Below are 24,605 nucleotides of genomic sequence, written 5' to 3'. Positions count from 1 at the left end.
TACTTTAGCTATGAATTCACCTTAAGACTCACCTAATTTACTGATGTAAGTTCCATGATTTAAATCCGTGACTACACAATAAAGAACAAGAGGAAAAACTGTTTGCACATTACACAATGTATATACCAAAAGAAGCAGAAGAAGCAGCAGATCCTGAACAGTTATAAAAGTGGAGACTTGGGACTTGTTGCTAAAATAACAACTCCTTGCAGCTCTAGCCAGCGTGTTCTAAAGCAAAGAATTCCATCAATGATAATTCAACAATGGGAAAAATAATTGGTTATCCACTCCTATCCTTGATACAGGAAACAATAGGTGATTTTCCATCTTTGAAGTTCCTCTGTTAGAGGCTTTCCGCCTGCAATAGGCAGTGTCAAAGTCAAACAGAGATGGCACACTCTTTCTTTTCCTCTGCAAGTCTGAAAATGATTGCTGAGATGGGTTCTTTCAAATTCCATTTAAACCTACAATACTAGTTGCATTTTCCTGTCTAAGGTTACCAATAAGACTGGGATCTGCCTTATGCTTGATCAGAAAGATTATGAATCCAAACAAATCATTTAACGGTATTCTGTATGCTTAATCATCAAGAAAAAACAGTCAACAACCACTGCGATAGGAGCCTCTTGATTTCATAACATAATATTAATACCTAAATACTAGTTATTAAGATTCTAGGTATTAAGATACTTTAAAAGTTATATAATGGATTTCAAATGACAGCTCATTAAGGTTTTTCCTTTGTGTGACAAATCCACAGAACTCAGATCAATTTAAAAGAACCTGCCCATTTGATACAATGATACAGTAAGGATTTTGCCAATTTGGAAATAATTTATTTTGGTTATTATTTTATTTGCCTTACTGGGGTTTATTGTACTGCAATCAGCTTTATTTTATCTGCATTTTGTAAGGTTAATCTTTTCTATTTTTCTATTTTCGATGGAATTTGTAAGATTTTTATAACCACGAGAGGGAGCTCTGACATAAAGAAAATCCACTCTAGCTTTTCATTTTGTAATAAAACTTAAGACATTCAGAGTGCAGAATATGTTTGGAGTTTTAGTATACAAATTAATACAATACAAATTTTAATAATGCAATTTTAATATATTTCATAGATAATTTTAATGTAAAATATTAATACAAGTAATACAAATTAATACAAGCAAGTTCTCAACTTATGACAATTGAGTTTAAAATTTCCTTTACTAAGTAAAGAGTTAAGTGAGTTGTGTCTCTTTTTATGAACTTTTTGCCATGATTGTTAAAGCAGTTGTTAAGTGAATGAACAAATTTTGCTTTACTTGCAGATCAAAAAAAGTGGATTCTTAATAAACACATTACAAAAGATGAAACTAAAGTATTGATTTTTAAAAGCTGAAACGAAGAATTTAGGACTTGATATTTAGAGCATATAACTGTCTCCAAATTTTGGAGGGCACTAACTCTAGGAAATTGTAATGCCCTTTCCACAACAGTTCTGGAGGGGCAATACAAAAAAGTCCCATAATAGCCGAAATTGTGCCCTGTGGACCACTGTCCTGTTATATTGCACCCTCTATAACAGCGATGGCGAAGTGACTTCCAGTTTGCTCGGAGGGTCGTTGTGAGCGCTCCGAAGGCTTCAGGGACGGTCCCTGAAGCCTCTGGAGGGCCTCCGGGGGGGGGGGAACGCTCTTTTCGCCCTCCCCAGGCTCCTATAAAGCCTCTGGAGCCTGGGGAGGGCGAAAAAATGGCTTTTAAAAACAGTGAACTCAGCTGGCCAGCGCGCGCATGCGCGCTGGCCAGCTGACAGGGCAGCGCCTCGCATGCCCTGACAAATAGCTCCGCGTGCCACCTGTGGCACGCGTGCCATAGGTTCACCATCACTGCTCTATTACGACATATTTTATAACTCCTTATCTGACAAAATATCTGGAAACTTTGGATCTGTTTTATGGACAGCTGTTACTATCAAATCAGTAGGTAGCTAAATTACCTGTAAAAATGGGCAGAGCGTAGCCATCCCTTGATGATCTCACCATTATTTGTAGTACATTATTATGTCTTGTCCTGTTTTGTTTTATTTTTATTCTGTTTTCTTTGCCTGTGGCCATAATAAAAGATTGATTCTGATCACATATCTATGATATATTATAAAACGTTTCAAGAAATTTTGGTCAACCACTACATAATTGATGAGACAACACAAATAACTCTTCCATCATGGAAAGAAGCTTCATCTCTCTGATCTACAAGAAAATCAATCAGCCAGCCTATTTCTGTATTGAATGCAGACTGCAAAGGTTTTACTGAAATACTAAAAAAGAGAATGATTTTTTAATTGAATCAACACACCTTGATCAGTTTAATTTCTTCAAATAAGGATTTGCTACGCCTAATTTACTAATAAGTCATGAACTACAGCTCTACATCTCTACAAGTAAAAGACTGTACAATTAGATGTGAGATGAACTTTAGATACAATCACTGATAGCCAAAAAGAAATGCACATTGAATGTTGTAAAGAAAATGGGTATATTAGGATGCTTTATTGCTAGAATATGACCCCAGTTTGCAGGTCAGTTCATTCTCTAAAAATTGTTAAAATATAACAACCAGTTTAGAATATATTTCTGTATTATGTAGAAATATTGTAAATAGTTATGGAAAGTGGTTTAAATAGATTGAAGCCCATTTTAAAAGCCGAATTTCCCTCCCAACCTTTTTAAAAAAATGTTATCTTATCTTACATTGCTACCAAGTATATAGGTAGTCCTTGACTTACAACAGTTCATTTAGTGACTCATGACTATTTTTCACACTTGCCACCACTGCAACATTTCCATGGTCAGGTGATCAAAATGCAGATGATTGACAACTGAATCATATTTATGATGGTTGCAATGTGATCATCTTTTATGACCTTCTGAGAAGCAAAGCCAATGGGGAAGGCAGATTTATTTCAACAACTGTGTTACTAATTTAACCAACACAGTGATTCACTTAACTGTGGCAAAAAGGTTGTAAAATGGGACAAAATTCACTTAACAACTATCTCGCTTAGCAAAATAAATTTTGGGTTCAACTGTAGTCATAAGTTGAGGACTACCTGTACAGGTAGAAGATAAAGACAGCAATCACTGCAGTACTCCATTATCCTACAAACAATTGGGAAAACTAGTAGCAAACTCTGCCTGGTAGTTCATCACTTCTTCACTTTCACTGTTCATTGTCTCCTGATCTGTAACTCACCTTTCACCATTATTGATCATCCATTTTAGCTACTGTACTGGATTAGCTTTGTACATACTATCTGCTTCCAGGATGTCACTGCGTTAATTGTTTGCTAGCTGAACTGAATAGTTACTGAAAGAGTTACTGCACAGGTCATAGGCCTTTATCAGCAAGTGATGTACTGCACATGCTTAACACGTTTATAATACATCACACATTCCAGAGACTTCTTTTTTTTATCTTTGTTCGTCTGCCAAGAAGGTGGACGATAACTTGCTCTTACCAAAATGTAACAATTAGATCTTATTTCTTATTTTTGTATTAAAGCTTGTTTTTCATTAGAACATGTTCTCGGGTTTTTATTTTTGTTTTTCTTAAAGATATGCTGTTTGGAAAAGCCGTCGATTCTAGACCTCATTAGCTCAGGGTGAAATTTCCCGACACAGGATACACTACACCAGGGAACTAGTGTTTGGTACCGGTCCGTAGAAGTGGTGGGCGAGTATGCATGTGTGTGTATACCAGAGGTAGTTCTGACCAGTTCTAGACAACCGGTAGCGGAAATTTTGAGTAGTTTGGAGAACCGGTAAACACCACCTCTGGCTGGCCCCGCCCCCATCTATTCTCTGCCTCCCGAGTCCCAGCTGATCGGGAGGAAAAGGGGATTTTGCTGTAACCTTCCCGTGGAGTGGGGAGGGAATGGAGATTTTACAGTATCCTTCCCCTGCCACTGTGACCAAGTCATGCCCACCAAGCCATGCCATGCCCACCAAGCCACACTCACAGAACCGGTAGTAAAAAAAATTGAATCTCACTACTGGTGTAGACTCATGTCCATGCGAAACTGCATTTGTGAAAGCTGTGCGTACATGCACATAAAACCATCCCCTATCCCCACCCCACTGCTGCCTCTGCAGGTCCACTGAGCTCAAAAGATTTGGGGACCGTTGCTCTTCTTACTTAGGTGGAAATTACAATTCTTAATATCAGTGCTGATATTAATTTGCACTGGGCAGATCATTGTTGTTGATATTCATATATCACTTGGAGCTTAACAGTGATTTGTAGTCTTAAAATTATATAGTATATATAGCATGGAATATTGCATTTTTAACTTGATTCATGACCCTTGAAAATTCCCTGTTTATTTTTTATTAAAATGATTAATAAAAACAAAAGTTAAATAATAAAAACTTAGTGGAAGCTGCAATTTTGTTTTACCTCTTGCAGAACAATGCAATTGGCCATTTGGCAAATTACCTTTCTATCATTTTTAAAAAAGAAAGCAAAATCTTAGCTTCAAAAAAGTACACTTAGCAAGAATAAATCTCTAGAATCAAAATATAATTGAATATGCATTGTTAAACAGGATGTAAACTCTCTCCTACACTGCTGCAAACAGCGGATCAGAAATACCAAGCCAATTATTTCTCTGTGTCCCTGAATCTTTGCCAAAGAAAATACTTGTAGATGCAAGTTTTAATCAGGAAGTTAAGTGACTCAAGTGTCTGTGATATGGAAACCTTTTGAAGGGCTTGAACATTTAAATAACTTTGCTATAAATCATGTATATTGGTACTATGGATTTAAATAGTAGTCATCTTTTTAATTACTTTTTTCTCTAGAATCTTCATAAATCCTTACCTGAAGAAGCCACTATCTTTACAGAATGTATTCTTTATTTATCACATGCAGTTTCAAAAATTAGCCATACCTAGTGGACAACAATAACCAAGGCTAATGCTTTATCATCCAGACTAGAGTGCTGTACAGTAGTCAAAATATACTTGTTTCTTATGCAACAAGTACACTCACAACTACTGTATATTGCCAAAGTACAGCTTGGAATCAAACTTAGAAAAATAAAACTCTATCAATCATAGAAAGTATATCACTGACTATTGTTCATTTCAATCTAATTTCATAATAGAATGGGAAAAGCAATTGAATCAGATTCAAATCTACGCAAAGGAAATCAGTATTTAAATTTTAGAAAACCTCTTAACGCTCTTCCAAACACAAACAACTTAAATGTTCATATAGTACTAATAATAGATTATATCTTTAGAGGTGAGGGGGGGGGGTGTTTCACAGTGAAAGATAGTAAAAAATTACTTGGATGTATTTCTAATATTTCCCTAGAAGATGTTAATAGTATTTGCCTACTGCATTCATATTGCAGTTTTAGGACTGCTCATACATACACACAAATAGGATCTACACACACACACACACACACACACACACACACGATCTACCCAGAATAGCAGCTGAATATTACACAAAAATATGCAATTATTTAAAACACTGCTCGTTTTTATTCATTATTCCACAATAGTAGCAGCCTGTGGATAAATTTTAGTACGCATTCCATTTTTCAACATCAGTAAAGTTTTTTAAATATTTAAAACCAAATTTGAATAATTGTTTTAAATAATTTATTTATATAGCCACCCATCTCAAACAAGTGACACTCTGGGCAGCAAACAATCATAAAATCAAATTACAAACACAATACAAAAAGTTAAAAATATGCAGCAGCTGAGAAAATTATAATCCCTAGATGTTAACATAAGCAGGAAATGCAGTCTTTATGGGGGAAAAAAAGACTTGGGCTAAGTAGATTCAAAAAGAGTAGTAATGAGAATATGGGTGTTGCTTTACTGTAAGGGTAGAATGCTGAGTTACCAGCATAAAGGATACTTGATTATAGAATAGAGTTGGGTGTGGAAGAAAATCTTGACATGATAAAAGCTGACAAAGGCAAGGAAAATAAATCAAAGGCTGTATTTAATGACAGCAACCTTACAAATTAATATATTGTGAATGTAAACTGGCTTATGCTACAGAGGTAATTAAGCTGCTTATATGTGCATATGTATGAGTGTATACATACACACACACAAACCCATACACCTTTTGCCTCTATAGCATACATTTACATTCATATAGATACATAAAGGTGAATTAAATTGGTAGCATAAAGCTACTGGCAATTTAATGCTGTTCAAATTGACTCAAAAATAGATTTTATTGAATCTATTCAATAAAATAGATTCGTTCAATGAAACTGTCTTCCAAGCAAATTACCATTATGCACCAGCAACAATTTTGTTGGTTAATATGTGAATGTAATTGTAAATTAAATGTGAGTGTAAAAGTTGACCCTTGGCAGATTCACTGAACTGCCAAGTAGCTATTGAATGAGGGACTCTTTTTATACTGTAGTTGTAATTTAACAGGTCCACAGACCTTGTGAAGTATGCCAGGTTTAATCCAATAAGCTGATACCACAATAAACCTCTTAGCAGGCTTTAATGCCTTACCTGAGTCATTTGAGAAATGCTACAGCAATCCTGACACGCATGTATGTTCTTTAGAAAACAAGCAATGATAGACAGACACAGATAGATAATTATGGCAGTGATTTGTTACTGCTTCTTCCGGAATGCTTTTCTGATTTTCCATTCTATACTATAATTCAGAAAATCTCCCGTCCAAGTCCTAAGCAACCCAAATCCTACTTTGTTTCTAACCTAGGCACAACTAGCCACATGGCACCACCAATGGACAACTTTTGTCTCTGTTTGAAAGTAAATCTGAACATTCAGAAGCTAATGCAATGTTTAGGGATACTAGATTAGAATGAAGGGAAATCAAGTTCAACTCCATGGTCAGACATGGAAAATCAGGGAAGTGACTCTGTGCCAGTCACTATTCCTCAGGCCAGCCTACTTTACAAGCTACAATACCTCAAATTCCCAGAGGAAAGAAGTATAACTCTAACTAACAATGTCTACAATATTTTTTTTTAATTATCTAAGCAAGCACTCCCTGATTTTGGGGCAGCGAACTTTCCTATTTTTGTTTGTCTGCTGTGATGGCAAGAGGCTGGTGCTTTCGGATTGACATAAAGCTGTAAGTCAGAGGTCTACAAAGTTGGCCAACTTTAAGACTTGCGGACTTCAACTTCCAGAATTCTCCAGCCAGCAAAGCTGGCTGGAGAATTCTGGGAATTGAAGTCCGCAAGTCTTAAAGTTGCCAAGTTTGGGGACCCCCGCTGTAAGCGATGGGGGAAGCTGGAAGCGTTTCTATGGGATGAAAACAATCTGGGAGTTTCCCACAGAGCTGATTTTGGATCCTTTAGGCCCGCCCAACCCTGTGCCCATCGAAATCAATGGGGCGAAACGGCTCTCGTGGATTGCAACTTCCCCCTTCAACCAAAAAGTAAAGCCCGGGAATCCAGTGGGATTTCCTACCCGCAAAGCGGGCATGTGTGGCCGCAGCCCGAGAGGGACCCGTTGTCGCCCATTCAAGGCCGGCTCTCCCTCTCCCACCCACACCCCGGACTTACCAGCTGCCGAGCCACATCGGAAGAAGCCATGACATGAGGGGAGGGGTCACCGCGCGCCAAAGACAATGGAGGAGGGAGGGTGGGAGCCCGCGTCGAACTTCCAACTCCAATCCCAACAGCTGGAATGTAACTGGTGGTGATGAGAGGCCGCGCGGAAAGGAGGGCGGGGCCAAGGCCCAGCCAATCCCGCCCAAACCGCAAACGAACGTAAAGGGGGGTCGGGTGGGGGGTGAGGGGAGAGACGAGCGGCATTAACTTCTACGGGGGAGTAGGAAACCTACTCTCTGAATGTGGGAGGAGCCCCGCGAGGGCGTGGTTTCGGACGAACGCCTTAATCTTCTCCTTCTCGGCGGCGAGCTTCTTTAGAGCCTCCCCAGCGCCGAAATTCATTCAAAGGGAGGGGAGGGCTGTTTGAAAACGGCAGATAGGCGCCTCCCTGTTTCCCTCGCGGACATCACGTGAGCAAGAAGGGGGGGCGCGCGCTTGGTGAGGTCCGGCAACCGAGGGAGGACAGGAGAGAGAGAGAGAGAGAGAGAGAGGGAGAAGCCGGACTCGGGCGATGCCGTCGGGCGTCTCGTGGCAGCGACGATGCCATGGCGGGCCAAGCGAAGGAGGCAGGAGGGGATCCCGCACTGAAGGCTAGCGGTCGGAATCGCCAAGAGGGCCGCCGCCGCCAACGGTCTGTGGGCGCCTATGGCTGCGCCGGGGGAGCTGGACCAGGACACGGTGCTCCGGTTCCTGGCAGAGCGCGGAGGCCGGGCTCGCAACGCCGACCTGTTGGACCATTTCCATGGCTTCCTCACCTCGCCGGATCCCGAGAGTCGCGCCCGGGCCCGCGAGCACTTTAAGAAGCTGGTCAACGCCGTGGGCACGGTGCGGCAGGAGCCCGGCTCCGGCACCAAGTATGTGCTGTTGCGCAAGAAATATCGCGGCGGTCGGAAAGCCGAATTGGCGGCGGCCTCTCCAGCCGAGAACGCTGTCGGGCACCCTGAGGACACGCCGCGTCCGCCTGGCGAAGAAGACGGCCAGGATGGAGGAGCGGCCCGCGAGGAGGAAGCCGGCGCCGAACCGCTGAAGGGAGAGAAGGGGGATCCCTCTGCCGCTTCTGGAGAGCTGCCGCCCGTGGAGAGCGGCGGCGGCGGCGACGCCTCGGAATCACCGCCGGAGGCGCTTTCAACCCGAATCCCCCAGGCACCTCTGGCGAGCCCTGAGAGCCCGGGAGAAGGAGGAGGAGGCGGCGGCAGCCGGGTGGAAGAGCAGAGCAGCCCGCGACGCCTGGAGGCGGTGCCGATGCCCTCGGGCGATGCCGAGCCTGAGGAGAAACCCGGCGGGGACGCGGTTGAGGCCCTGCTCGAAGAAGACTCGCCGCCCTCCACTAGCCCGGCGGGCGGAACCTCTACCGGCGCCAACACACCCAGGTGTGGGCATAAGGTCTTCCGGGAGCGGATGCTGGGCAGTTCCCCTCAGCAGAAGCGCGGGGGGCTTTTGCACCGCGGCGGCAGCGGAGGAAGCCGCGGCGGGGATTCGGACAGCGCCTCCCTGGCGTCTTCGTCGGCCGAGGACGAGGGTGGCAGCAGCGGGGGCTCGGTGGCCTTGGACCCGCTGGAGCACGCCTGGATGCTGTGCGCTTCGGACGGGCGCTGGGAAAGCCTGGAGAGCTTGCTGAGCTGCGAGCCGGCGCTGTTTCCCAAGCGCGATTTCATCACGGGCTTCACGTGCCTCCACTGGGCGGCCAAGCTGGGCCATCCCGAACTGCTGGCCCGGCTGGTCAACTTCGCCCACCGGCAGTGCCTGCCCATCAACATTAACGCGCGCACCAGCGGCGGCTACACCGCGCTGCACCTGGCCGCCATGCACGGCCACTTGGAAGTGGTGAAGCTGCTGGTGGGCGCCTACGACGCCGACGTTGATATACGGGATTACAGCGGCCGCAAGGCCTCGCACTACCTGAGCCGGGGCACCGCCGAAGAGGTACGCAGCCTCGTCGGGGCTCTGCAAGATGAGGTCGACAGCGGGGCATCGAATGGCAGCAGCCGCTGGAGGCTTTCCAGGGTGCTCCCCTCTAACCTCATTACTTACAAGCTTTCCCACCATCACCATCATCACGGGGATGAAAGGGAATCGGGAGACGGCTCTGCAGCACCCAACAAGAGCAAAGAGCTCAGTAGGAAAACCTCTGGCAGTGGTAGGATAAAACCCCGACTCAACAAAATCCGGTTCCATACTCAAATCATCCATACCACCCCTTCTTTCAGGGGGGATGCAGAGGAGGAGGAGGAGGAAGAAAAGTCCCTGAAAGCCTCCTTCAAGCTCAGACCCAAATCCAACATATTTGGTTAAAAGGACAAATGTGTCCTTTGTTATGATGGTTTTAAGATCGACCCTAATGGTGATATCTTTCGTGTCTAAACAGGCTTAAATAGAATTAAGTATTTTGGTTTGAAAGTTTTTAGGTTAGATATATTTTAGAGCTTCATAATCCAGTGATTAATGGAACCAAAGCTTAAAACTTTTTTTAAAAAAAAATAAACTTGGTTTTTAAAAAAGTAATGATCAAGTTTTATATTGACTACATTTCTCCAGTGTAGACAGTATCTATTGAAACATTAAATGTGTGGTCTCCATCAAATTTAACTCATATGATAGAGGTTTGCAAGGTAGAAAACCAGTCCATTTGCTTATTAAAATTCGTCACGCATAGAAACCTATGTTGGGGAGACGATAATACTTTCACATTTCTTCATGATTTTTACTTTTGTCGAAGTATTCAACATACTTACTTTTTTAAAAGCCAAATGAAATATTGTCTGTGCATTTGCAGAGAAGGAATTTAGGATTTGCAGCAGTTGATGAACGGGCAAGTGTGATTGTCTTGCTGATTGCCATGCAAGACAATTTCCAGGATTACCCTAGTCAGGTGAACCAGGTGATTAAAACTGCTTAGGGGGAATATGTGCAGGAAGAAATGGCATTTGGGAACAGTTAACCATTCTTACTGTTCTTTCCAAGTGTTCTCTGTCACCTCTCATGCACATTAGCATGGCAAGGCAATGCCATGTCTTTTTTGCGGGAATAGACATGAATTAAGATGAATATACCAGGACATTCATATAAAATGTTTTGTGACAACTGGTGCAGGCTGTATTAGTTATCCAGAATCTGTAAACTTGACGGCAATTGTGCCATTGACTTTTAGAATACCCATTGCACCTAATTTGTAAAGTTTTCTAATGTACTTTTAAGCTCTGACCTTTGACTATGGTTTATTTACTGAGTGCAATGCCTTTGGGAATGTGGTACTAACAGATAACATTAACTTGGTTTTGTTGTGAGACAAGACATTGGTCAATTTTTGTCCTACGCCTGAAAACTATTTAATTTGAAAAATAATTTAAACATTCCACTTGAATGGTTACAGTAGAGCAATGGTAATGAGCATGTTGCACAACTTTTCTTTTTATGTGACCATTTCTGTAAACAATATAATCATTTGGATAAGCTGTCTTGAATATTAGTTCTAGTGGTTAGCCATTAATTTGTTCAATAGGAAATAGGAAATTAGAATTTTAAGAGAAATCTTAAAACCTTAAGTAGATCTCTTAGCATTCTGGAACATTGCTGATTCAGATATTAGGGAGACAATGGAACACTGTCTAGTGTAGTAAAATGCTAATAAATATAGTGCTTAGCTTATAAATATGTACATAAATATTTCTACAGATAAAATCGAGCAGTGCCAGAAGAATCCATATTTATATAACTGGAAGTGAAATGTAAATTATGTGGATGAACACTTATCCAATCTGATATATAAGATACAGAAAGCACATGATTATTTGCTGACGCATGTTACAGAATGTTAGAGAATCTTCCATTATTTACATTTTGCTTTACGATTCTTTTTTTTAAGTGAACAAACCTGTGGTTTTTAAAAAGCACAGAATTCTTTATAGTGTGAAAATTAAACACATTTTTTACTTTAATAGTAAGAGTGTCTGGAAAGTTAGTAATATTTTTAAAAACATTTGTTCCAAATGTAGTGATTTTTATTAAATGTGTACTAGCACTTTTCCTTCAAAAGATATCTGGGCTGGTCCTCAGATGCTGCTTTATGTAACTATTAACAATTCAATGCTGCCAAATAAACGCAGAACTAGCTAAAGCATGTTTCCAAATTAGTTTTTGAATATTTTGGAAATAATAGTTTTATACTGATTTAAAGACAGATTGCAATTCTAAAACAATAGTTATACTACTGTTTTTTTAAAGATATTACAATAATATGAGAATTACCATAAAATGAAAAATGGTATTAAAAATAAAAGTATATAGCTGTCCCTTCTGTCATTGCAACTATCTTTTTGGCTGTTAATCATCATCTGTTAATCGTATATTGGTAATTCAACTTTAATTGTTTTTAATTTTTTCAACACTGTATAGGCAGCTATCTATACCTAATTAATATCTAAAGTATAATTTCTACCTGGAAAATGAAAAAAAATGTAGTGATAATGTTTTTTATACTCTTGTCAGAAACATGAGTTTGACAAAAGTTGTAACAATATCCTTACTAAGATATCTAACAGAGTCTAAAAACTTTGCTGTAAAAAAACCTAAATTGCAAAGAACTGGTTACTATACAACTGGTACACTACTTTGGTACTTTTTTATGCACACAAGAAAAACATGAAAATGTGTTTTCAATTTTAGTTTATAAGCTATAATTTCAGGTGCCTTTGTTAACCATTGCAAACTACGAAAAAAAGAGTTTATTCAAGATTTCTCTTCAATAATTTCAGTAGGTTGAAGGCCACTGGTGTCTTACCAACATACTACTTGTAGCAAAATAAATATTCCAAAGTGACATTCTACATTATAGCACTAAAGGTTTTATAATTTTAGCAAAGATTATGTAAAGGTTAAAAATTCTGTGGTGCAGAATAGTGTCTGAAGTCCAATATTATTAAAAATCTTACTAAAAGAACATGAAATAATTTCAACTTTATTGTATGATATCTCAAAGACCATGATTCTCTACCCACTTCATCCTTTCTAAAGTGTTTGCTCTGTAACATTTAAATTGCTCTCTGTCATATTTATAGCTGAGGTTGTATTTTTGTAGATGAGTATTTAGATGTTCATCTGAAACTTAGGCCTACACAATTCATCTGAGTATCACAGAAAATATTTTGAATGTATTCCTCAAACAGCTGAAACTGAAATTTTAGGCACTATTTTCTGTGTTACAAACTAGTAATAGAAATACAAGAATTTGTAAATATTATTTGACATAGGAGCACAATGTAAAATTTTGGAAACTTACATGAGATGTAATTCTTTGATTCTAAATACTGAAAACCAGTGTCTTGTGTATAGGTTGCATTTTCACAACTACAGTAGATGTACATGAGAAATTAAGATCTGCAAATTGTAGAAGTATATGAAGAATAAATTTTGATAACGCAAAATTCAGTCTGACTTAATATGTACATTTTGTTCCAACCATAGTTCATATTTCCCAAGCACAAACATCTAAGTCTACTTCCCACTAATAGAAATGTTTTGTTTTAATCTGTGACATAACTGACATATCAACATTGACTTACACAGAATGAAATCAGGAATCTTGAGCTGTTTCTTTCTGAGGAGATGCAAAATCAGTGCTTTGCCCCACACGTGCCAGCTATTGAGCTTTATTAATTCTAGCAACCCTACATGGAAATAGGTTGTGATTTTTTTGCTACCTTATCCTTGAATAGAGTAGAGTTTTGCAAGATTTGGTAAAACTGATGATAAAACACGTCTGGATGAATGCTTGAGTGAGGAATTGTGGTAAAGCTAACTCTTAATTGTCATTGTACTTTTCATTTTGGAATTATATTTGCACTCATTTGATACTGGCTTTGTTGAACTGACTTTCAATGGAAATCCCACACCTCTTACTTTAAAGATTTGAAATTAACTGTACAGTACTTGTCTCATAATAATCAAAAATATCTGCCCAGGAAAAGACATACTCATACCAATTTAAGATTACATTAACATACTTTATTATGGAGGCTACTTGGATCTTGATGGATAGCATTGGGTATAGAAATATTTCCTATCTTTGGATACGGAACTTATCCATGCAGAACATGTATATTATTTTAATATTCTAAAACCAAAAGCGATTGTTATTGCACTGTGTTGGAAGATTTGATTTGAAATTCTTCAAGTGCAAAACCTTGCACATTATATGCTTATTATTTCATTATTGTATTGAATATCTAGGAATACTGTTAATATGTTTTTTGGTTTGTTTTACAAACCTGCAATCCCTTAATTTGGGGTACAGTCAGGGTGACTGAATGGAACTGAGTTCCAGGGAACTGGTCAGATGCCCTTCCTGATGCCTATGCGGAGTTTGCAGCAGATATTTTTTCTGCACCTTGAGAGTAGTTCAATCCTAGTCATTGTTCAGGATTGAATTCTTAACCTTCTGAATGGGAGGTGAGCATTTTGACCACTAGGCCACCACATCACTCTAATGTTAATATATATTGTATATTGTAAGAATAACAATACCTGGCATTTTATCAGTCTTTTATGAGAAGTTTGCACTAAACCAAAAATGAGAATTCCAAAAGTGCTTAGAAAGTTAAGAAATATTTCTTAAATCTACATTTATTGATTGGCTGCTAGTTCTTTAAGAAGATATTTCAGGCAAAATTAAATTCTTCCTTCATAAACAGCTGGTGCATATCAACCAGCAAAGAATGAGTCAGAGCATGGGTTTACACATAACAATGAACCCAAACTCTGTGATTTAATTTTGAGGCTAGCATGTGAATGGAGTCAATTGTTTTTATGCAGTTTAATCTCGAATAAACAAATGTGACATATAAGAAAATCATTAGTTCATTGTGACCTTTTTCCTTAATGAGGTGACCTTACACAAGCTTTTCTTTCTTAACATTTGCTACAGTATCAAAATACTGACAAATTTTACAGGATTGTTTCAAAACAAACCATATGGAACACTTTGAAAACTTAAAACTAGGTTACAAAATACTTTCAAGATTCAAATTAGTTTTGTTTTAACAGTAATTGAGTTGCACTTTTTACTTGTTAAGAATAATACTATAGACTTATTGATGTAAATTGAAAATTTTTTAATTGAGTTATTTTACAGAACTATTATTTCATGGAAATATACCCAGAGTAAACACACTATCTCATGTGCAAATTTGTCCATTTAATTCTGAAGTGTTCCCCCTCCCCATAAATTAGAGCAGAATGCTAACAGGACATCAATCACAAAAGTTGTTGCCTGTTAGAACTGCTCATTTCTTGCAGCTTGTATTTTATATTATACATCGATTTTGCTCACGCATTATTCATGAACCTTTCCTACATCCAGTTTCCAAGCTCAAGTTATCAGAGTTACAAAAACTTTGGAATGCAGATCCAATTATCCTCTTTTTCTGCCAGAACATCCAGAATCGTTTTAACTCTGCTCCAAAACAGACCTGAGGTTAATTCAGTCTCTGCAAGATTATCTCTCATTATCCTATCCTGTAACACTAGTTTTACTTCCATCAAACCTGTTTTTAAAAATAAACTGATGGAATCAACAACTATCCCTTTCTGCCCAAGTGATGAGAATGATAAAGTTGATGTTTTCTTATCAGTCTAGGAGGAACAAAGGAGAATTCCAGTCAGGAGGTGGGAGAGGGTTAAAATGTGGTCTGGACAAAATATCAAGCCATCATTGTAAACCTATAAATTACCTGCTGGAGCCATGTTTTAATATAATCTGTAACTCCAACACAAGTTGGTCAAAATTATTTTGAATTTATCACAAGCATGGGCAGTTTTTTAATCTGACAATTTTATCCAATGCTGCAATCCCTGAATTTTCTGAATGCACATTTGTCATTTTGATATTTCCTTTTTGTACTCCTTATTTCTCAAACGCTAGTCTTCAAAACCTATTTGTATTCTGTTATGACTACTAAGCTTAATATCAAGGTCTTACCTAAAGATATTGAATAATTTTTGTCCAGTTTTAAACCATTTTTAAAGGAAATGTCAAAAGATAGAAGGTAGTCAGGCTACAACTTCCCCAGGGTCTTGGATGAAATTATCTGAAACCACTTCAGTCAAGATTCAGGCTGTACTTGAGTACAATACCAAAACCGCATTGGTCACTTTCAGTTAACCTCCAAAAGGGTACCATCAATCATACATAATTGATATGTGCAATGTTCATATGTACAAATCAGACATAATGCTGATACAGTGATGGGTTCCGGATCCTGTTCCAACTGGTATGGTTGGAATGGGCCCTCTGTCACCCACATGGACGTGCACAGATTTAATAGCTGAGTTCACAGATGGCCAGAGTATGGCACATTCTTTCATCTACAGTGGATATAAAAAGTCTAGACATCAATTTTCAAACAAATCTTTTAGGAAAGAAAATAGGGGAAAAAAACAAAGACCTGGTTGCATCAATATACAACCTGTTATTAACAAGGATGTATCTATTCAGAATTAACCAATCACATTCAGATTGATGGCAAATGGTAGTCAGTACATACCAGTGGTGGGTTGCAGGCGGTATGCCCTGCTATGGGTGTACTGGTGCCTGCCCGGAGCACTGGGTACCGTTCCGATACGGTGCTCCGGAGGGCCCACCCGCCCGCCCGAGCTCCTTACCTGTCTTTAAACTTCGGCGCTTCCGTGCATGCGCATGGTGCATACAGCGCCTGTGCGATGCTCCGCCTAGCAGCTGGAGTGTCATGGAGGCTGGCGGAGGCGTCACTGGAGGGTAAGACACATGCGTGTGTGCGCACGCTGCATGTGTTCATGTGGAGAATGCCGGGCCCCATTGCAACCGTACCAGTTGCAACAGGATCCAGAACCCACAGTATGTCTAATGTTCCATCAATTAAAATGACTGATCAAGTCCATATAAAGTTCAGCTGTTCTAGTAGATTTTCCTGACATTTATTCAGTTGCCTCTTAACATCAAAGGTCTGGTCTGCAAAGAGTTTACAATGCATCAGAGGGATCTCATTGTTGGAAGATATCAATCAGGAGAAGAATACAAAATGGTACCAAAAAAATCCAAGGCATTGGTTATATCATGAAGCACAGTGAAGATAGTCACCCCAAGGTGGAGAAAATACCAGATAGTTCTCAACTTACAATAGTTCATTTAGTGACCATTCAAAGTCACAACGGCACTGAAAAAGTGGCAGGGCCATTTTTCACACTTAAGACCTTTCCAGCGAATTTTGTGATCAAAATTCAGATGCTTGGCAACTGGTTTTTATAATGCTTATGACTGTTGCTGGGTCCCGAGGTCATGTGATCCCCTTTTTCAACCTAACAAGCAAAGTCAAGGGGGAAGCCACATTCACTTAACAATTGTGTTATTAACAACCACAGTGTGGCAAGAAAGGTCATAAAATAGGGCAAATTTCACTTAAATGTTTCAACCACATAAATTTTGGGTTCAATTGTGGTCGTTAAGTCGAGGACTACTTGTATGGCACAATGACATTGCCAAGAACTGGATTTCCCTCCAAAATTGATGGAAAAAAAACCCAGAAGAAAACTGGTCCGAGAGGCTGCCAAGAGGCCTACAGCAACATTAAAGGAGCCCTAGAAATTTTTGGCAAATAGTGATTGTGCACTACATGTCACAACAATATTCTGTATTCTTCATATGTCTGGGCTGTGGGGAAGGGTGCCTAGACTGAAGCCTTTCCTTGCAAAGAAAAACATCCAAGCCTGACTACATTATGCAAAAGACTACGTCAAGTCTCACAAGACAATGTGGGAAAATGATGAGACCAAGGTTGAGCTTCTTGGCCATAATTCCAGAGGATTGTGCGCAGGAGGCATCCCCACAATCTGACAGATTTGGACCATTTTTGGAAGGAAGACTAGGCCAAGATTCTGAAGGCAAGATGTGCCATGCTACTATCCCAAAAGACTGAATGCTATCATAAAATCAAAAGGTGCTTTAACAAAGTATCAGTTTAAGGATGTGCACACTTATGAAACCATGTTATTGTAAGATTTTTAGTGTAATTTCCCCCCCAAAAGATTTAAGCTGTTTGTCAATTGAATTTTATAGATTATATGTTGCATTAAAGGTGGAAAGAATTCTGAAGTGATTTATTTGGGTTTGATTTTTTCATATCTCCAAAACCTGGCATTTTAATAGGGTGTGTATCCTTCCACCCAGTTTTTATTCCTGGCCGTGATCATGACTTCTGCTAATGTCATCTGCATTTTGCTGTCATAATATAGAGTACATAATGCATTTGTTTAGAGAAGGTCCTAGGACTAGTAAGTTCCTTGAAGACAGATAAAAACAAAAACAAAAACAGATGGCAATTAAGGAGCTTGCCACAATTATATCATAGATAGAATGCTAGCCTTAAAAGTATCTTTCCCATTTCATTGATTGATTGCGATGTAAGGACTATATATTGCTTTGTATCGATAGGACAGAACAAAATACACATTCGGTTCTCAGCTAGATATGCCTTTCAAAATTCTTTGCTCTTCACACTTTTGACAATCTCAAATCTGAAAAAAATGCATATATCTCTTTTAACAGAGAAACTTAGTTATGCTGATTACTGGTAATTGTGGTCCATCTCTGAATTGTACACAATATTCAAGAAGGTTGGTATTAAAAATTTAACATGCCTGCAATCATTCCCAGACTGCTAAGGGCAACTACTTGTTGAAGTATGGGAATGAGATGGATTATTTGCCTCCTCTAGGAGCTCAAGTTGATAAATGCAGCTGTTCCTCCATTTTTTATGGTACAAGATAAAGCATTGCTCAGACTCTCTTTGTGATGCATACCTGAGGGACTGGCTAAGGTGAGGTTCTCAGATTCCTTGAGATATTTATATAAATGTTTCCTAGGTGACTCATAGGTTTTGCAAATTCACAACCCGCTTTTATACGTAAATGGTTCAGTAAGTGTATACCTGTAATTAAAATAATTCTGTCCTTGTTTTACCTTAAGAAATGACAGCAAACAGCTATATATCAGTTTATTTTTTTTAAAAAAAAATAGGCTACATGGAGATCAAGACCAATTTTTAAGGAGCCACACCTAAAATGTCGAAGCATTGAACAATAGGATTTCAGTAAATGGGAAAAGTAAGGTTCATACATTAATGTGCACACAAACTTCAATATCAAATGAAAAAATCAATATATGATTGCCAGCATGGGGAAAAAAAACCTTTTGGAAAGGACAGTTAGCTGATGTTCAGAACCATCAGTCTAGAAACCATCCCAAGGGTTTCTAACCTACTCCCAACAGTTTTTAAATTAAGTAAGAAAGTCTGATTGTCACTTAATGCTCATCCCTGCCAATAAACACCACACCCGCAGTATCTGCTTGCACAATAAAGGGATTGTTACACCAGGTCACACTGTCTTGTAAACTGTGTTTCCTGATATTTGCGTATAACAGAGATTGCAGAGATACTGAAGTATCATATGCCATTTTTTGCTTCCTAGGAAGTCAGCTTCAGTTTATGAAAACAGATGCCTTTTCATAAAATGTACTAGTCAGAAAAGAAGCTACTGACTACTGACTATTCTCCAAAGCACCTGAGGGTAGAACAAGAAGCAATGGGTGGAAACTAATCAAGGAGAGAAGCAACTTAGAACTGAGGAGAAACTTCCTGACAGTTAGAACAATTAATCAGTGGAACAGAAAATGCCTCCAGAAGTTGTGAATGCCCCAACACTGGAAGATTTTAAGAAGATGTTGGATAGCTATTTGTCTGAAATGGTATAGGGTTTCCTGCCTAGGCAGGGGGTTGGACTAGAAGACCTCCAAGGTCCCTTCCAACTCTGCCATTGTATTGTATTGTATTGTATTGACTCCTGATTTTTAATTGTTAACTAATGTTTTAATTAAGCATTTCACTTTATGTTTTTACAGTATCAGCAGAAATTTGAGAGTAGTACACATACATTTGCTTATTAGTAAAGATTTTGAAGCTCATTGGGTATACAAAAGCAGCTTTTTGTTGTTGCAGATGTTTTGTATTGCAACTCCTAGACTTACTGCAATATATTAACTGTTGTGATTACTTTTTTAACATTTGTAAAAGTTTCTAAAAAGAACCCACATGATCCGAACCATGGAGAAGATGAGATCTACATGAAGTCTCATGCTAATTTTTTTAAATTAAAGATAAATTCTTTAACTTATATATTCAATGTGATTCTATTTGTCAAATACGAAAGCTCAATGCTTATAAAATCTGGCTCCTTGTGTTTAACTCCAGATTTATTTATTTTTTGGAAAAAAATGTACATTGGACATGCACAAATTATGAAATACCATTCTTGAAATATGGACAGTTTCTACATGGGGAAATGTTAAAAATACATAGTGATTTTGTATGTTCAATTTAAATAATGTATTAGAAATAACCTTGTTATTTTTATATTTACAAAGAGAGAAAAATCTTACATTAAATCTTTCTCAGTTTCTACTTTCCTCCTCATACCTTTAGCAAAGAACAGAATAGCTTGCTTGTTAAGCAAGACAAATTAGATAATTTCTGTGACTCACATGTCTTTCCAAATTTCCAGTCTAAATAAAACACCTCTCATGCAAAGATAAATGCATGGGATTAAATGCGCACACAGAATCGCTCCCATTATGAGGTCATTACTGCTACTTCAAAACATTGTGTAGTTAAAATGAAAGAATACAGCAGCAGCAGGAAATAATCTATCTCTATATCAATTTGGAAACTGCATTGTTAGTGAACTTTCAAAGCAGAAAAAGTCTGTACCACACCAAAACATGTCTTTCAAAGGAAACTTGGCTTCCTACATTTGAAAGTAAGAAACAAAACTTCTGACTGAACAGAAAAATCAGAAAATATTGGCACTTTTGGTTATTCTCTAGTACAGTAGTGTTTGGGAAACATGCTTTCTTCCTATAGCTTGTTCTGATTTGTAGCTGAAAGTGCCAATGCGTATCATTATAGGAAGGACTTACTACAAAGTCTATAAACAATTATGAAAAGTTATCAACCAGCCCTCTCCCAGAAAAATGAAATATCCTAGGAAATATTGAAAAGGCAGAATATTACATTTCCCTGGATGTGAAAAGGAAGAAACATGTTTAAAGAGAGAATAGCTCCTTGTAGCTTCCTGCCTCCACCCACTTTGTCAATGAGCCATTAAGGTGGCCAAGCCAGTCCCTTTACATAATAAAGAGTTCTTCCCTTCAGCTCCAGGGGGATGGGATTAAGGCATGATAATATTAGCCCTTTACCCAACTCACCACATGGCATCTGAGAACTCAACCAAACCTGAATTCAAAATGCAGCCTAGAGAGTTGCCCTTGCATGGCCCCATGACCTGACAACCAATTAGAAGACAAGCTCAGCATCTCAGTCAGCCCTTTTCTTCTTCTGCAACATTGAAGCATGTGATAACCTTTTCTGTTCAGGACTCAGGCCATGGGGTCCTGTCCACCATTAAAACCATCTTTCCAAGCAGCCTCCATGTCTCCAGTGTCTTTTTCCCCACTTGGAGCCGAACCCAGAAGGATATTTCTTTCATCAAAATGAAAGAGAACTTTATTAAATTCAGTCATTCTTATCTACTTTCAGGAACATATGAACATATCTATCGTCTGTAGAAAGAAAACATTTTGATGGTTACGGGCATAGAAGGGAGTGGAGTGTGTCTTGACAACAAGACAACAAGGCACTGAAGAGCTCATTACTAAATCTTTAGCAAGCAGTGCCCTTTTATTCCATGTGTTAATATATTTAGAGGTATATTCTTTTTGTGAAATCATTAATGTAGTCTCACCATCACCTCACTTTAAAAAAAACAATCAGCTAAAAATATATAGGACAGGCCAATTTACATAGCTGACTGGCCAAATTTGGTTAGATTTATCAAGAGCTGAGCTGAAAATTCCAGATAAATGCTAAATACTCAGGGCTTTGCATAAATCTCTCTACTAACATCTAGTGGTCTCCAAGATTTTTGCATTGCAGGTTGGCCATAAAAGCAGGAATAATTCCATTTCAAGACAGACAAAGCACAAGCGTTTGTAGTCTTCATAGGATTATATTGAACAACATAGAAAGCCATTAATTCATCCGACTCTGTTTGTATCAGTTCTGCTTTTCCCTGTTTTATTTTTGTTTCAGACATCCTCCATCAAGCAAGCATATTTTCTGGGCTATAACATTCTTGCTGAAAATGGACAGGGCTGCTGAGATCCCAATGTTTACCCAACTGTATTCATGGGCTCTTCCTATGTTTTATCTAAAAAGCTAGGTCACCATCTGCTTCATTCAGATGGAAGTGAGAAATTTGTCTCTGCTATATTTATATCAGGTTTGTCTCTACTGTAGTGCTTAAAGGTTTGTGAATCCTTTTGGGTGCAGTATTTTGGCCACCTGAATCCTAAAACTAAATAAAGAGAACCCAATTAAACAAATCTGAAAAACTTTATACTTCATTGATTTATTGAGGAAAATGACGCATCTTTATCTTTCAATAATGCAAACTCACATTTGGTCACATAATATGGTAGATATTAGCTGTTGATCTGACAGGTAGAGCTAGATTTTTAAGAATCTTGTTTTGTTTTAAATATTCCCAGTCCCAAGAAAACTGACTAGTACTGAATGTTATTTCTAGAAGAGAGAAAGAATTTGTAACCTTGTTAGCATCTATGGTTGCTTGGCAAACAAAAGATACTCCTGTCTTTCATTTTAGGAATTAGGGAATCACTGAATATCTTTGATAATAGATTTTAATGTCATTGATACTGAATGTCAGGGTTTTTGTTATTGCTTTTAAAGGTAGCTGGCTTGTAATTTAGGATGTTTTTGTAGCCTGCTGGATAATTTTCTAATGAAGACCAGTATATCAATTAAATCAATCATAACAATATCATCATTATCATCATTCCTGAGTCAGGAAAAATCCTGTTAATATTAAGCCAGAAGAAACTAATTTGTGATCCCCAGAGGGAAATACAGGCCATCAGCCCTGTATGATAATCCATCATAATCTAATAAATTTCTTATTAGCTTGGCTGGGATTGGTGAATCACGCTTGTATCAAGATTGATGGGCCTTGCATTGCCCAGATCTAGATTTAAATTGTCAGTATCCTTTGATACAGTAAAGAAAGCCAGAGATCCTCATCAAAGGCAAATAAAGATTGGAGCCACAAATTAAGGTGGCAATGATTGCTGGGTGTTGTTTTTTTTATCTTGTTGTTCTTCCAAGATGTAAGCAATTAATGAAGTGAATTGGGATCTTACGTTTAATGTGTGTTTCAATCCTGCTTTTTCTGCTTCTTGGAATATGTAAAAAAGAAAAGTACACCTTTTGTTCCCTGAAAGGTTGCTGGCCTTTGCCTTAGGGTTTAAGATAAGCTAAAACTATAGATAATCTTTTTCAAAGCAAAGATAACCAATCTAAGGAGACAGCCCAAATTATAAATTAGCTTTTGAAACACATTCTTGAAGCTCATGTACTTTTGAAGGGAAGCAACTGGTCAAATACCACTGGGAAGACACTCTTAAAACTCAAAAATGTATGAAGTATTTGAGTTTGCTGATGAAAGGCAGAAAATGCTCTTTTCTCATGTGTACAGTTGGAAATACACATTTAAATTATATACATTGTTGGGAGAAATGTCCTTCTGGGTTCGGCTCCAAGTGGGGAAAAAAGACACTGGAGACATGGAGGCTGCTTGGAAAGATGGTTTAATGGGGGACAGGACCACATGGCCTGAGTCCTGAACAGAAAAGGTGATCACATGCTTCAATGTTGGTGGAGAAGAAGAGAAGGGAAGAGAAGGGCTGAAGAAGGGCTTGCAGGGATTTTTATAATCTGTTCTGCCCCACCTATCTGTTTCCTGTTCCTGTGTAAGAAATGTATTCTGATTGGTTGCCAGACTCACATGGGCCCATGCAAGGGCAACCCTCTAGGCTGCTGAGTTTTGAATCCAGGTTTGATTGAGTTTAGATGCCATGTGGTCAGTTGAGTAAAAGGCAATATTATCCTGCCTTCATTGCCATCCCCCCTGGAGCTGAAGGGGAGAACTCTTTATTATGTAAAGTGGACTAGCTTGGCCTTCTTAATGGCCCATTGATAAAGTGGGGATGGGCTGGAAGCTGTAGGAATTTACTTTGTGTAAAATGTGTTTCTCCCTTTTTCACATCCAGGAAAATATAATATTCTGCCTTTTCAATATTTCCTAGGATATTTCATTTTTCTGGGAGAGGGCTAGGTGATAACTTCCTACAACATGTTACAATGTTATGTAGAACTTTATTTAATGCAACAGAGTGATATTTTCAAGGTAGTGTCACCTTGTATTTCAATAATTGAAAGCAAATATGGACTGCATAGTAAACCTCCAGCTTTCTTTATCACTCTTAGTTGTGCAAACAATGAAGCAATTTCAGAAGCTGAACTAGTTCATAGTGGCTTAAAGGGCAAGAAAAGCCCCTTTTTGCAGCCTGCACTGCTTTGTAAAGGCTGTGTTATTCCTCCAGTTTGTGTATCCATCTCTGAATGGAAGGTTCTTTTATTGCAATCTGTATGGTGAAAAAATATTCCTCTTTGTATCTCAAATCCTGATAAAAATTTTTTTATCACTATTTCATTATATTTAAAAATATTGTGTATGTGAATATTATCTAAGTGCAGCGTAGTAGCAACAAACCCAATGAGTATCATACTTCCTATCCTACTGCTTAGGAAAAGTCCAACACCCTTGCCATTACACGTCCTTTAGGTAAAGGTAAAGGTTCCCCTCGCACATATGTGCTAGTCGTTCCCGATTCTAGGAGGCGGTGCTCATCTCCGTTCCAAAGCCAAAGAGCCAGCACTGTCCAAAGACGTCTCCGTGGTCATGTGGCCAGCATGACTAAATGTCAAAGGCGCACAGAAGGCTGTTATCTTCCCACCAAAGGTGGTTTCTATTTTTCTACTTGCAT

At 38.8% G+C, this 24,605-nt stretch overlaps 2 protein-coding genes across 14 annotated transcripts in view; one reads left to right on the top strand and one right to left on the bottom strand.

Moving 5' to 3' along the window:
- SEPTIN10 (septin 10) overlaps positions 1–7,879 on the bottom strand; it is a 42,266-nt gene extending 34,387 nt beyond the window's left edge. For 2 of the 13 annotated variants that reach the window (XM_081949517.1, XM_081949518.1), the window contains exons 1-2: positions 7,574–7,739; positions 1,982–2,089 (exon numbers count right to left, since the gene is read on the bottom strand). In XM_081949517.1, coding sequence (XP_081805643.1) covers positions 1,982–2,008 — 27 coding nt within the window. In that variant the 5' untranslated portion in view covers positions 2,009–2,089; positions 7,574–7,739. Of the gene's footprint in view, positions 1–32; positions 57–1,981; positions 2,090–6,545; positions 6,594–7,573; positions 7,750–7,854 lie in introns of those variants that run through there. The other 11 variants (XM_081949513.1, XM_081949514.1, XM_081949515.1 and 8 more) reach the window with 9 other exon arrangements.
- A 56-nt stretch (positions 7,880–7,935) lies between these two features.
- SOWAHC (sosondowah ankyrin repeat domain family member C) lies at positions 7,936–13,045 on the top strand. The gene has a single exon (XM_081949506.1). It carries the CDS (start codon positions 8,267–8,269, stop codon positions 9,911–9,913), a length of 1,647 nt encoding a protein of 548 aa, XP_081805632.1. The 5' UTR covers positions 7,936–8,266; the 3' UTR covers positions 9,914–13,045.
- The last annotated feature ends 11,560 nt before the right edge of the window (positions 13,046–24,605 follow it).

Source organism: Natrix helvetica, assembly GCF_964273705.1.
Source record: "Natrix helvetica genome assembly, chromosome: 3".
Taxonomy (NCBI): Eukaryota; Metazoa; Chordata; class Lepidosauria; order Squamata; family Natricidae; genus Natrix; species Natrix helvetica.
The sequence above is the reverse complement of the archived record's forward strand: the minus strand, read 5'-3'. Positions and strand labels throughout refer to the sequence as shown.